The following is a 14,158-nucleotide window of genomic DNA, read 5'->3' as shown; positions in this document are numbered from 1 at the left end:
TCCCTCCCTCCCTCCCTCCCTCCCTCCCTCCCTTCCTCCCTTCTTCCCTTCCTCCCTCCCTCCCTCCCTCCCTCCCTCCTTTCCTCCCGACCATCCTTCCGTCCTTCCTTCCGTTCTTCCTTCTGTCCTTCCTTCTGTCCTTCCTTCTATAGAATAGCAGCATTTTAGTAAGTAGGTCTGTGTTTAGATAACCAGTTCAGTATAGACTGTGTTTGCTGGGGTTTGCTGTTCTTACTGATTTGCTGAATGTTTTTTCTGCTCTTAGCCTCTCTCTAAGATCTGTAAGGAAGAGAGAAATCAGTAAGAAATTTTAGCAGACTATTAAAGAAAAGGGAAAAACAAACAAATAAACAAACAAAACTTTCTCAGTCATCCCTGAAGTTTTACTGAGAGAAGCAAACAGTGGAGAGAAGTCATGGAAGGATAATGGAAAAATCTTTAATATGCTTTAGGGAGACACATGCCAGCATGAAGTGAAGTAATAAGTCTGAATAAAATTGATGTGGTCACATAGCAAAATGTAAATATTGTCAATAACGAAGAATGGTGTCTCTTGTTTAACTGAAAAACTTATTTTTAATTCTCAAACTGTATTTGTGTTTTTACACCACTGGTGATTCCACAGGTCTTTAACTAGACCCTGGTATATTCAGGATGTTACAAGCATCATTTGTGAATGTTATAAGCATAACAAATGTAATGCATATACTAACTCAGGTCTTTGAAGATGAGGAAGAGAAATTAACAGTATATATCCCTTAAGGTGAAGTTGTAATTGAGTGCTTTTTTTTTTTTTTTTTTTTTTTAAGGATTTCAGAACAAATTCTGAATATCTAAATAATATAGAGCATAATATTTAATAACAGGTAACCACAGACTTTTTTTTTTTTTTTTTTCCTCAACTTCTTTGTGCATTTGGTACAGATAAGGTGGGGCTGAATTTGCAGGGTTTGTGTGAAAGAAACTGCTAATGTAGCTTAAACAGTGATATAGATTTCTATGAGACAAAGTAATTATGATTCATTGTATCACATTCCTCAACTACAGTGCATTTTAGTCAGGCATGTGAATCTGTTCAAATAAAATGTTGACAACACCTAAAGAAAAAAAAATGAATGAAAAAATAAATTTAAAGACACTTCACTATAGACTCAACGTAACCTCTACTTGCACTTAGTCTTTTTCCTGTCAGTAGTCATTAAATGTCCAAATTAACCTGAGTTTGGTGTTTTTAAATCTGGGCTAGTTAGTCCTATTAAATATATGACAAATGATCCTTCTTTCAAAACACTTATGCTGATAACCTGCCAGTTTTACAGAGTGGATACAGACTAATCAATCTGCAAGCTGCTGGCCATCCATTTATAGTCCTCTAGTAGGTATTCCCATACTTCATTTTAGGTTTTGTTTTCTCGCTGTCTGCTAACACCTTTCTCCAATTCTACAAATCACTGACAGGTTTATATATACCATTTGGATATTTCAGTCTGACATGGCATAAAGACCTGTTGCATTGACAATATTTTTATATTTCCTAGTATTCTAGGAAATATTTGTTCTCGAAACTGTTCCCTCAGACTCTGGGCCACTTCTGTAAGATCTGAGTGAATCATAATTTAGAGACACTTATTCACAATCATGGGCTGCTAGAAGTGCTTTAGTGGATGAAGCACAGTGGATGAAGCTGTTTTGGCAGAGAGAAGATAATATTTTTCAAGAGCCTCTATAGGAAACCCAAAGATCAGAACTTCCAGTCCGGCAGCCCACCAAGATCTTACCTCTTGTGGTGCAGCTTTTCTCCAAGTACAAAGTCTGAGTTTGGCAGCATGGATGTTAATCTTCAGCTGATGATAGTATTTGGTCAGAGGAAGGAGAAAAATGGTGAAACGTGAGAGGCCACCAACAGAACTGGAACCAGAAGACAACAGGCGAGTGCTGCCTGTCTTGGAGTCCTGCCAGAAAGATGTTGGGTCGCAGATCCCTGGTTGACTTCAGAGAAGAAATAACATTTGGGGAGGAAGTTCTTGGAAAAACCAGAACTAATGCAATTGGGTAAGAGGCAAACTGTTGTCTTTACTGTAATTTCATAGATTATTTTACAATATATGGGACATTTTTACCTGCTTTTTGACCAGTTTCTTTGCTGTAGTAACTATTATTTATGCTATGGGGTGGTCTTTTCATGGACACTTTCAGGTGAGGGTAGAGGACTCTGTTTCATAATTCTTAGTTTTTCCTGTGCTGTAGGCAATGTGCAGTTCAGCGTGGATGCCACATGGAGGAGGATGTGTAAACATGCAATTGGAGATTTTTTGTGGATCATTCTGCTGCAGATATGAGAAATGTGGGCAATGCATGCAACCTAAAGAATACTCATCAAGTGACAAGCACGTGTGTATACACATGAACTACTCTGAGAAGGTGGTAATAACCAGAAACTGATTATTACTTCTGTTGCATGACCTATTGTTGCATTTTGTACTTCATGATCCAAAAAATTCAGTAATACAGTGTCTGTAGGTCATGCTAATACATCTCAAAGAAGGCTGGGAAAGGCAAAGATACATCTGTGTTGCCTTATATGGCTGCATCCTACTTAAACATCGTATTTATCTCAGCCCAAATTTTAGATGAGACTCAGTAGTGGATCACAATAGCTTTTGACGCTGTGGAAGGCACAGGTGCTGTGGAATTCCTCGCTGGTGTTAGAAGCCACATGTCCCTACCAGAATGAACTGATCGCAGCTCTACTGCTTCTCTCCTTCTCTCCGTTAATTTTCTCATCAGTTTTAGAAGAGCAAAGAGCTCTAGAAAAGGAACGCGGCTTAGCAAAATATTTTTTTCTTCTCATAGATTTCCAGCAAGTTGATATCTAGTCATGTCTCTGTGGCCTGAAATAATACTAAAATCACATAACTCCCATTGTCTACTTCTGTATACCACGCTCACAGAAGACAGTTTTTCACTGAAAACATCTGTAAGACTCTCCACTGTTCTTAGGAGGGGAACGGGTGACAGAACAAACTTCAAGAAAGAGATGAAAGAGAATGCATCATCCAAGGAAATGAAAGCTGCAGAATACTATCGAGATGAGCATTTCTGGGTTTTCCTTAAACATAACACTGACCTGCTATTTTCATTGCTTTTCAGGGCCATTTATCTCAGCAGACAAAAGGAACCATCAAAGAAGTAATGCAGATGTTTGATGGATGAAAATTTGCAGGTGCAGCAGGAATTTGCTGCCCGAGGACTGAATCATCAGCAGAGCAGACTGTTGGAACAAGAAGGGACTCATGAACAGAAGGCAAAAGAAATGACCACTCTTGACACAGAGGAAATCCAAGCTACTTCTATACTTTTATTTATTATTACTATTATTATTTTTTCCTGATACTGTAGCTGCATCCACTGGACAGTTCTAGGCACAGATTATTCCTGTTGTGGCTGATGCAGTCCCAGAGTGGAAAAGCATGTAGATTCCAAGGAATTTGGCTTATACTGTGTGATACGTGGATAGTATTAGACAAAAATCTATTTTACGCAGTGCAATCTACCCTACCACCATCCTACTGCTCAGATGATTTTTTGCCAAGTGCTGTAATTTTAGCCTAGGATTTCATGGCCTATGAGTTTAAAGGGTTAGCCTGATCTTCAAAATAAACAGTAGTTGCAGACCTCTCATGAAAATTTCTGCAGCTTTGGGCAGTTCCCTTTCCAGTTTGCAAAATCATGAATATTTCAGAAATAGGAGCACACAGTAGCCATTGTTCACATTGGATGTCATTGTTCACATCCCCAGGATGGTTTTGGAAGCCTGGTAACAGTTGTGTTATTACTATACCAATTATATGAATACTTACCTGAATCACAATAATAATCCCTTTGCTAATGTTTGTTGCTATAGCACTGACAGTTTCAGTTTGCCAGTGTCAGTGATAAGCCACAGAAGCATAACACCACTAACTCTTTGATGAAGAGTTACCCTTTGGAGAGGTTCTTCCAATTTTATTTCATATTGGGAACGATTTATTAGGATTTAGCTATGCTCTAGTTTCTGGGAACTCAAAACTTGAATTCCCTTTTCTTGCACATAACACCTCCCGGACTTAACTCCCACACTTACTGTTTGATTTCAATAATATGAATAGGGCTATGTAAACTATTTCCTAGATAGCAATGGTTTTCTATGTTAGACCACCTATGCAAGTCAAACTTAGTTGGAATGGAAGGGAAGACCAACAAGGGCAGGTAGGCACTACTAATTGGAGTTGGGGTATGAGGATATTAGAAATGCTGGACCTTTGAAATGCAAAGATGTTTTGAATATTTGCAGAATCCTGTACCAGTTCTTAACATGAGGGCCAGTCATAAGAATAGCTACAGTTGTAGCCTTGTGATGTGACTTAGTTCACTGGAGGTACATAGGCATCATATGTACTCAGGTTACTGTTAGTGACTACTAATACATTGTATAGATAGAACTATACTGTCACTTCTTATTACTCATCAATTGTTATCAGCTTTAAGGATTAAATGAGCTCATGATAGTGCTAAATAGGTTATATATTTATGTGAACAGATTAACAGAGACTCCTAAGTCAATCTGTTGTTTCTGTGAGTTGAACTTGCCCCATGTGGGTTAAGAGGTCAACCCAAAACAACAGTTCCAAGCCATGTGTGATGTAAGTGTTATTCCTGTGCATAAATCCAAAACTGTAATCTCAAAATGCCCTGCTTGCAATTGAAAAGAGAAGTCACAGATGCGTTTTACAGGAAAAGCACACCCTTGCTTTTTGTTGCGGTGTAAGAACTGGAGACAGATCTGTACCATGCTTTGGAACCTACTGCAGGGATACAAGGTGGACTGCACTGAGAACGGTACCACAGGAAACATAGCCACGTCAGCAGCAGCACAAAATTTGAAACCAATATTAGTGTTATTATGAAACAAGACTTAATGAATGACCTCTTATTTCCACACGCTGGTGCTTTACTGAAGTCTGTCACATCACAGGAGGCAATTCAGAATTCCAGTCTCTTAGACACTTAAGTTAGCTGTTGAGCCTGCCCCCAGGTATCTCATTTCCAGCTTTCTTTTTATGCAGGACCTTATCCTACAGGCCTGCTCTGAAAATGCCCACCAAATCAGACACCACAAGTGGGATAGGAGGGAGACCCACCAGATTTGAAAATCCTGATGTCAACCCAGGTCTCCAAGCAACTGACAGCATCACGACTTAGCAGGTTTTGTGCATGGCCTCCTGCAGAAACCTAACATGCTAATAAGGTTAGGTACTGAATAGATTTTTTTAGCATCTCATTGGCACCTGAAAGCAAGACTTAGTCACTTATGATGGATTCATCTCACCTGTCTTTAGACATCCACAATGTAGATATTCTGACTGTCACTGAAGCCTTTGTATTCACTACAAAGAAATAGGCACATTTAGGGCATGATTCATCTGACCTATTTTACACGTTTACATGAAAATCATCCTTATTATTACACTGTAGTGTTTAGATCATTGTTATCCCTAAAATGCATTGCTTATCAATGTTTTATAAATGATTTGTGAATAATTGTGGTATTACAATAATCAGAAAGGTTCAACTGGTAGGCTGTCAATTATGTATTCCTGTTCTTCCTATGGAGCAAAACCTTTCTTTGTGTTGAAGGAATTCAGTTTTAATTTTGATTTTTTACAGATTTTTTTTCAGAGGCTCCTTGTGTTTGTTGCAAATTCTGACATGATTATGGATGTTGTGCTCTTTTGCTTCAGATAAACTCCGAAGAAGCATGCCGAACCTCGCTCGGATGCCAAGTACTCCCACCATTAACAATGCTGCTGGCTTTGCTAGTTCTCCAGTCACTGTGAGGAACAGTCAGAGCTTTGATTCCAATCTACATGGAGCAAGTAATGGGATTTCAAGGATACAGTCGTGTAGTAAGTACCTGTGTTCTTTGGCAGTGTGCAAGGGATCAGTAGAGTGGTAAAGTTTATATCCCTGCTTTATGAAAAATTAAAAGCAGGCTGTGTTCCTTTTACACTGGATTTTAATATAGCTCAGTATTTTAAAGCTGCTAGTTTGGAAGACAACTTCTAGCCAATCTTGTTACGCAGTATTGAGTGTCATCACTACCTTTATTTTCTTTGCCCACTCATTTTTTGTCAACCTTTCAACTAAAATTACAATAATAATAATTAGTAGTAGTAGTAATATAGAAGAACCAATAATGCAATTAATTCATATAAGCTTAGTTTTTCAGCTTTGATGCTAGAATTTAAAACATTGCTCTTGTTGGTAATTTACACAGTGCTGTATTTTACAGTACACGGTATAAATACTATCTCAAAACACATGACCTCTCTCCTGTTGAATTTGAGCCACTCTGTTCCATGCAGATGTGGTAACCAGAGTATTGTATCCTCAAGTATATCATACTTGTTGAGTGGGTGAATTAAAATGTCTTTGTAATTAGTTTAATTTAGTTGACTTCCAGATGGCAGGGGTGCAGTACTGATCCATTGGATGTGGAATTATGAATGTTGAATGTCAATAAGACATTCTTTTCTAGCATGATTGTTGAGATACTCTGATGGGAAATGGAAAAAGTGGATTTCATTTTATGCAGGGAGGAGAAGGAACTGAACTTTTGCCTCCCATTTCCTATGAGGTTTTGGAGGGAGAAGTTGGCAAAACCTGTTCCTCTGTGTACTTTCCTTCAAATCTAAGCAGAATTTTCAAACATCTTCAAAAAGATTAAAGTGAATCTTTTCCTGATAGTATACATAGTGCTGGATTTGTTTTATTTTTGTCCTTTTCTAATAGGAGATTGGAAACAGTTGTTCAGGGTCACACATGGAACTTGCATGTTAGTGTGCTGAGAGTTTAATTTTACTTACTACTTTAAAAATACATGTTTCTCTGTGTGTTTATGTATGTAAATGTTTGTGTGTAAAATGTAATTCTTCTGAAATAACTTTTTTGAAAAACATAAATATGTTTTTTTGTTGTTGTTGTTGTTTTTTGTTTTGTTTTGTTTTGTTTTGTTTTAAAGCTGTGTTATGATAAAGGTTTCATAGCAATACATTGCCAGTCTTGTTTAATTGATTCATACATCTGTTTCTTCAACCATATATTTAAAGGTACTTAGGATGTCCTTTTTCAAAGAGTTGAAAAAGGATTGGCCTGTGTGCAGTAGTTGGTTTATGTGCTTTAGGCTTTTTACAGCTTGCTTTTGATATGTGGACTCTGAAACAGATGTGTGTCTGATGTACACCAGAGGGCAGAATTGTGTAGAGAATATATAAAGCTTCAGGAATGGCTAGCATTGATTTAAAATGATCGTTTACATAGCATCAGCTTTGGAGTGTGCTGTTATGTCTGGGACGTTTTTATAGCCTTTTGATTGTTCTAATAAATAAAGCTTAGACTTTTGTTGTTTTAAAGCTCTAATTGCACAGGTGGAATTAGTGTGCTTTTAATGGAAAAAGAAACCTCTTTGAGGGGAGAAAGAAGGATAAATAAGGGGTGGGATTTTTATTTGGTGTGGGGATGGAACAGGATATTTTAGTTTGGTGCAGGATACAGTGTTGGATCCAGGGGGTACTTCAGTAGTTTGTAATTAGCAAATTAATTGCATAATGATGTGTTTATCTGTAGTTTGATTTGTATAGAGATGAGCATTAGTACCTGGCCTCATTTGTTGGGTACTGACCTTGTTACTTCTTTTCTACCTCTCCTAACAGTTCCATCGCCAGGACAGCTTCAGCACAGAGTCCACAGTGTGGGACATTTTCCAGTGTCTGTCAGGCAGCCTCTCAAAGCTACTGCCTATGTAAGCCCAACTGTACAAGGCAGTAGTATTCCAGTGTCCAACAATTTACAGCTATATTCTAACACTGGGATCCCAATGCCAAACAAGACTGCTAGTCAAGGGATTGTGGGGCGCAGTGCTCTTCCAAGACCCTCGTTGGCCATCAATGGGAGCGGCATACCCAGAAGTAAAATTGCACAGCCAGTTCGAAGGTAAGAGTTAAACAGGCCATTGTTCCTGTGTAGCTGGCCTTAGCATGGACTGTGTTTTGTTTGTTTGTTTTCCTCTGGAGTATGAATCTGGGCTATAAAGAATAAACATTTCTAACTCCCAGTGCTGCGTCAGTGAATGGGTGAAGATTTAACGCCACAAATAGCAATGGACAATGCCTGCTGGTAATTTCTAATAAACTGTGATACAGATAGAGTGTAATTACATATAAATAAGAATGTAATGCCAGCCACCAGTAAGAAATCAAAACAAATAGAAATCTCATAGCATTAGTATATCTGACTCACCATCTTCCATCTTCCTAACTGCTATTTCAAGCTCTGAGGATGAGCATGAGAAAGATCTGCATGCCTGTTTCTGTAAAATGCAACAGACTGTAAAAATACAACTTATGATGTTACAGCATTATGAGGAAGGAGATATTTTGGATGTCTTCCTCTCAGGATGAACTAGCATCTTGTCAATTCCAGCTGGGAAACAGTAGGCAAGCTATACTGCTAAACAAATTAATTTTTGCATTTTTCAAGAGAATTGTCTCCAAATATTTTTTTTAGGGTAAGCAATAAAATAAGCCTGAAGAAAGAACAATGTTTTAATCACCTTATAACAGCTGGGAGTTAAACTCTTAGCTCTATGCATCATACGTTCTATGATTAATAGGTGTTGAAGTTTCTCAAAAAGAAACTCTTATCAACTTGTATTAACTGTTCCCACTATTTCTTCCCATCACATGCATCCCTCCTGTTGTGAAGGCCCACTGCTTGGCCACCTGGTTTTCTGTTGGATGAACTGTCAGTGTTTAACTTTCACCATTTTTATTTGCTAGGTACTTGCTATATCCGGAATAAGTTCAATTGCTCACGTTCTCTCTTTGGTTGAGTTACTCAGGGATTACACTGATGTGACTGACAACAGATTTTGACCAACTGCAGCGAAACTTTGATAAAAAGCTGTCAGGTTTCTTCTTTGATGGAGACTGTACCATGAGATTTCTATTATAACCTTCTTTGCTCTCTGCTGGATCTCTCTCTGTTAGAGTTCTTCATAGTAGAGGTTTTTCTTTCATTCTTTTTTTTTTTTTTCTTTCTTTCTTTCTTTTTCTTTCCCTCAACTTCATGTTCTTCTGCAGAGCTCTTAAATCTTTCATAGCAACATGTGAGAAACAGAGACTTTCTGGGCCACAAAGACCAGTCTCTTGTCTTGCTATTTTTTTTATTCTTCCTACAAGAGACAACCTTAACAAAAAAAATAAAAATAATAAAAAAAAAAACTAAGAGGTTTAAGGGGAGGATGAAATACTGTAGTCTCAACACTTTTTTTTTTTTTTTTTTAATTAGAAGCTCATTCAAATTTATCTAATTCAAAAGCTATTTATAGTCCAGAAACTCTGGGCTCCCATCGTCTCACCTTAAAATGTACCTTAGCAGCATCATATGTTGCTGTAGAACCATCATATGTTGCTGTAGAACCAGATCAATGATCCTGGAAGATAGATTGTGTTTACACTGTGTGAATGACAAGTTTATAGGACTCTAAAAGCACAGACAGATTGGAGGTCAGCCAACAGTTCTTTAAGATCCTAGTTTCATTTTATTTATTCATTTGGAAAATAAAAGTGGCTTCAATGCATACAAAATTTTCTTGGAAGGAAGTCAACCATGAGAGGCAGATTTTCTCAGTGTTGATTTTGTCACTGTAGTCATTTCTAAGGAATGGTATTTCTAATTATCAGTTCAAGAGTCTAGCTTCAGTTAGTATACAGAAACTTTAAATGGTTTTAGTCGTAACTTCATTGAAAGTAGAATGTATATATATAGCAATAAATCAGGTGTTCAGGAAGAAGTGCACATTCAGAGCAAAACTGTCTTTATCACCCATGGCCAGACTGCTATGTAACCAAGTTACTGGTATTGCACATACTTAAAATAGATTGATAGACACTTTACATAAGCCCTAAAGTTAGTGAACTTCATTATTTACTGCACAGAACTAAACACATGAGGGAGTGCTTTTGACAATTTGTAAAATAAAATTATAGTAGACAAAATAACCAACTTGGCTAAATACTACCTGCTTTTCTCCTTATCGTCAGAGATTCATGCATCCCAAAGCAGTGTAAAGAAATTGTAATGAGTATATTCCACCTATATTTAGCCTTACAAGTGAGGCAGCATTATTTATTTATTTATTTTTCTGTTAAATGTATCCCCCTAACCGCCATCATTCTCCAACTCCATGCTCTGGGCTTCTTACAGACCCACCTTCCTAAATCCTTTCCCCTACCTTCCAGTCCTCCACTTTCCATCTTCACAGGAGCACGGTGGCAGAAACAAGGTGAGCTGGGAGCCACATGGGACAACCAAGCTGCCCCACAGTACTCAAAAAAGATGAGAAAAGCTATGGCAGTGACCAGGGTCAGCAAACAGTCCCAGTCTCCAGAAGAGTCCCCAGTGATGAGGCAGGTCTCAGCTAACCCGGGATGTCAAGTCAGTAAGTGTGGGTGTAGGTTATCCCATGCAGCAGGCAAAGGCATGGCAGCAACCTAAATGCAGCCATGGAGCGAGGGTGGGAGGCTTGATTGTTCCTGTTGCCTTGTGCTGGAATGGGTTGACTGCAATCTAGTTGATGATAGGTAAAAGTTGAGAGTCTGCAGGCCCTCCAAAACTTTGTTATATCAAACTATACAGCATCACACTGACAGCTTGTGCTAGTTTTGAAACAGTTTTCAATGCTGGTGTGTTTTCCTGTTAAGCAGGAATTCAGCTCTGGATAAGCAGCAGTATTCTTATACTTATTTTCATTTTAGCTAATTCTTCATTACCTTTGTCCTCTCTGTTTTCTCTCACACACTGTTAAATATGTTTTCCTTTCCTGTTCTTTCTTTTGTTCTTTCTTTTGTTCTGTCTTTTGTTCTTTCATTCTTTTGATCTTTCGTTCATTCTTTTGTTCTTTTGTTCTTTTGTTTGTTCATTCTTTCATTCTTTCTTTCATTCGTTCTTTCTTTCATTTGTTATTTTGTTCTTTCATTCTTTCTTTCTTTCTGAAAAAAAAAAAAAAGAAATGAAAGCAGCAGTTGTAGAACAAGGCTGGTCATGTTTTATGCCTAGATTTATAATAATCTGGATTTATAGCAAAGATAAGGGATACTGCAACAAAGTAGAGACACACAAAAACAGCTTAGCTGAGCCTAAGTTTACCCATCTTTTTTTTGCTTAATTGTAATTTTTTGGCCACAAAGAAAATCAGTTGTAGCAGAGACGTGAGGCACTGCTCTGATGACTACACTTGGCTTACTGACTCTCTTACAACATACATCTGCTTACTTCCTTGCAAGGGTGTTTGGAAGGGAGAGGAGGCATCAGTAAGTTACAGCAGTTACCATTAAAGGAAAAGTAGAGAAGTGAGAGAACAGACCTGGTTTTATAAGAAACAGTTTCACAGAATTGGGACAGTTTATTTTCAGCAAACTAAAAAGTTTGCTCTGTGGTTTGACATTTAGGCCAAATCAAATAGTTGTTTGTTTTGTTGTTTTATTTGTTTGCTTGTTTAATATTATTTAAAACATTAGTAAAAACCTGGCAGTTTTGGAAGATGGTCAGCAAAGATTTTTTTTAATAAATCCTTGTTCGTTAATGAGATACAGCCGAGGTGTGAGGGTGTGGGGCTGGAGGACCGTGAGCTCTCTGCATGGGTAGTGGTGTAGGAACTGGCAGCTCTCTGACTTTGGCTGTGTGATGGAAATGTGTAATCATGTGTCTTGGATAAGAGGATTTGGAGCAGGACTTGATACAGTTCTTCAAGTGATAAGATGCCTAAATTCTTTAGTGCCTGCGTAGTGTTTCTATAAATGTTGGTGTTGTTTTTTTTGTTGTTGTTGTTGTTGTTTTGTTTTGTTTTTTTGAGAGCATGATGAGCATAACAGCTTTTTGGATAATATTTCCCATTACATATTTGCTGTCTGTCTCTATTGGAATGTGTGTTGTCCATAGTGACAAAATAGGTTTATATTTATATTTTTCAGAGCCTTTAACCTGAAGAACTAAATCTTCCCATTTTGAGGGGTCTCATGTATCATTAGGATTATTCACTAAATTCCTTCTTGCAATCCTGTATGCAGTAACAGTAATGGGATCTCATTGGAGGTCTTAATTTCACCATAGGTCTTTATATTTGCATTAGCATGTAGCCAGGAATATGCTAGAGTGAAGTCTCCTAGCACACTACAAAGCCAATATCACTACAGAAGTGAATGGTATTTGCTACCTTGATCTTTCACAGGAAATATGACTTTCTTTGTCTTTTTCTGTGATTTGTTTCATACAGTTTTCTTCAGCCTCCTAAGCCACTTTCATCGCTGAGCACAATGCGGGATGGAAACTGGAGAGATGGCTGCTATTGATGAAGGATGCCCATGAACAGTGGAAATTAAGTAACATGGATTTCATTACCCAGCTGGCTGGGTAACAATTACTTGGGAAAGGAGGATCATGCAGTATTATTTCCCCTGGGATTTTATTATGTAAACATCCATAATGCAATGCCATTTTTTAAAAAAAATGAACATCTTATCAAATACTGAATATTGCACTTAAATCAGTTACCTGAACAGCTGCATTGTTATCAGACTAACAGTGGCAGTATTATCACGTAGAACTGAAGAAAGTATTATATATGTGCAAAGTACCAGAATATTTCCTCTGAAAGAACTTGGAGCTAATGCTTTTGGGGCAGCTTTGCCATACTGAAATTCTAAAATAATTTATTCCTTGTAAAGGCATCATGCATTTATTTTGAGTTTGGAGGGGACTTAATGTATGTGCTTGTATTTTTTTTTAATTCTTTCAGTACAAATTGTTTTATATACTTGAGTTCATTTAAACTTGCCTGAATCTTGAACAACAGAGAGATAATTTAACTTTTCTGTGCCATAAATAATATTTTTGTGGTAATGTACTTTTTTAGCGCTAGGAACATATCTTACAAAATCATACCATTGGCAATACAAAGCAGTATATTTATGTTGCAGAAGCACAAAAAAAGTAGCATTCACTGGAAACTGCCATCCAGCAGGGTCAGCATGGTTTTGTTGGTCTTTCACCGTTTGTTCAATTGTTAATTTATTGTCATAGTGTTTTGTATTTAAAATGGCGGCATAAGTCACATTACAGCTACCAAGATACAGTGATCTCTACAACTATGTTTGGTTTTCAATACTTTATTACAAAGAATAAAATTGTAATGTTTTATTAACAGTTGCTTATGAAAAATGAGTTTTAATGCAAATAAATCTTTTTGATAGATCTTTTACAAAATCCAATTGCACTAATCAATGCTTTCTTATAATGGCATATGACCTAATATTTGATTACAACTGTGTATACTGCTGTTTTGGAATGTTTCAGAAATAAAGAATCTATTTCAGCAATAATGCTGTTCTTCAGTGTGCAATGTAAACATTATCGTAATGTAGTAATTGACATCTACTTAACTGCTGGAGTTCTTGTTACTTTACATTTTTATTATACTGCATTTTTGCAATTAGTAACTAAGTTAATCTTTTTTTTTTTTTTTTTTTTAAATCAAGTTATGAAGCTATAAGTTGCATGGAAGACAGGTAAGCATTGTTTTTAAATCAATCTTACTATAATGTGTTGGGTTTTTTTTTTGTTGTTGTTTTGTTTTGTTTTGTTTTCCAATTTAATGTTCAGATTCTGCAAGTGCAAATGTGACTTACAATGTACCAAGCCTTTCTTTTGCCATGAATTTAGCTCTGAATTTGCTTGAGGACCTGTTTTTATTAAAAGGACAAACTAAAATGAAAAACAAAAGGTAAGAATTTAGTGGTGAGTAAAGCCTATATTACAGTGACACGTGATTGTATATAAGTGCAGTAATATCTCTGTACAGCTTAGTACTATTTAAAAGAGGTTAAAAATTATTTTTTCACACTTTAGTCCTTTTAATCTGGATAAAATTTAAAAAAAAAAAAAGGCAAACAAACAAAAAAAGTAGAATAACTGAGGAGTTTATCAAGAAATATTCCAGCATGGAAATTGTCTCTGCACAGGTAAGTATTTCAGTACATATGCATGGAACTCATCTTGTTCA

The 14,158-nt window shown here is 36.9% G+C and overlaps 1 protein-coding gene across 2 annotated transcripts in view; it reads left to right on the top strand.

Annotated features, from left to right (window-relative positions):
* The window catches only part of SLAIN1 (SLAIN motif family member 1), a 51,437-nt gene extending 37,959 nt beyond the window's left edge, over positions 1–13,478 (top strand). For both annotated transcript variants that reach the window (XM_035320076.1, XM_035320066.1), the window contains 3 exons: positions 5,781–5,945; positions 7,752–8,031; positions 12,374–13,478. In XM_035320076.1, coding sequence (XP_035175967.1) covers positions 5,781–5,945; positions 7,752–8,031; positions 12,374–12,449 — 521 coding nt within the window. In that variant the 3' untranslated portion in view covers positions 12,450–13,478. The remainder of the gene's footprint in view (positions 1–5,780; positions 5,946–7,751; positions 8,032–12,373) is intronic.
* The last annotated feature ends 680 nt before the right edge of the window (positions 13,479–14,158 follow it).

Source organism: Oxyura jamaicensis, chromosome 1, assembly GCF_011077185.1.
Source record: "Oxyura jamaicensis isolate SHBP4307 breed ruddy duck chromosome 1, BPBGC_Ojam_1.0, whole genome shotgun sequence".
Lineage (NCBI taxonomy): Eukaryota > Metazoa > Chordata > Aves > Anseriformes > Anatidae > Oxyura > Oxyura jamaicensis.
Note: the sequence above shows the minus strand (reverse complement) of the source record. Positions and strands in the feature narration are given on the sequence as shown.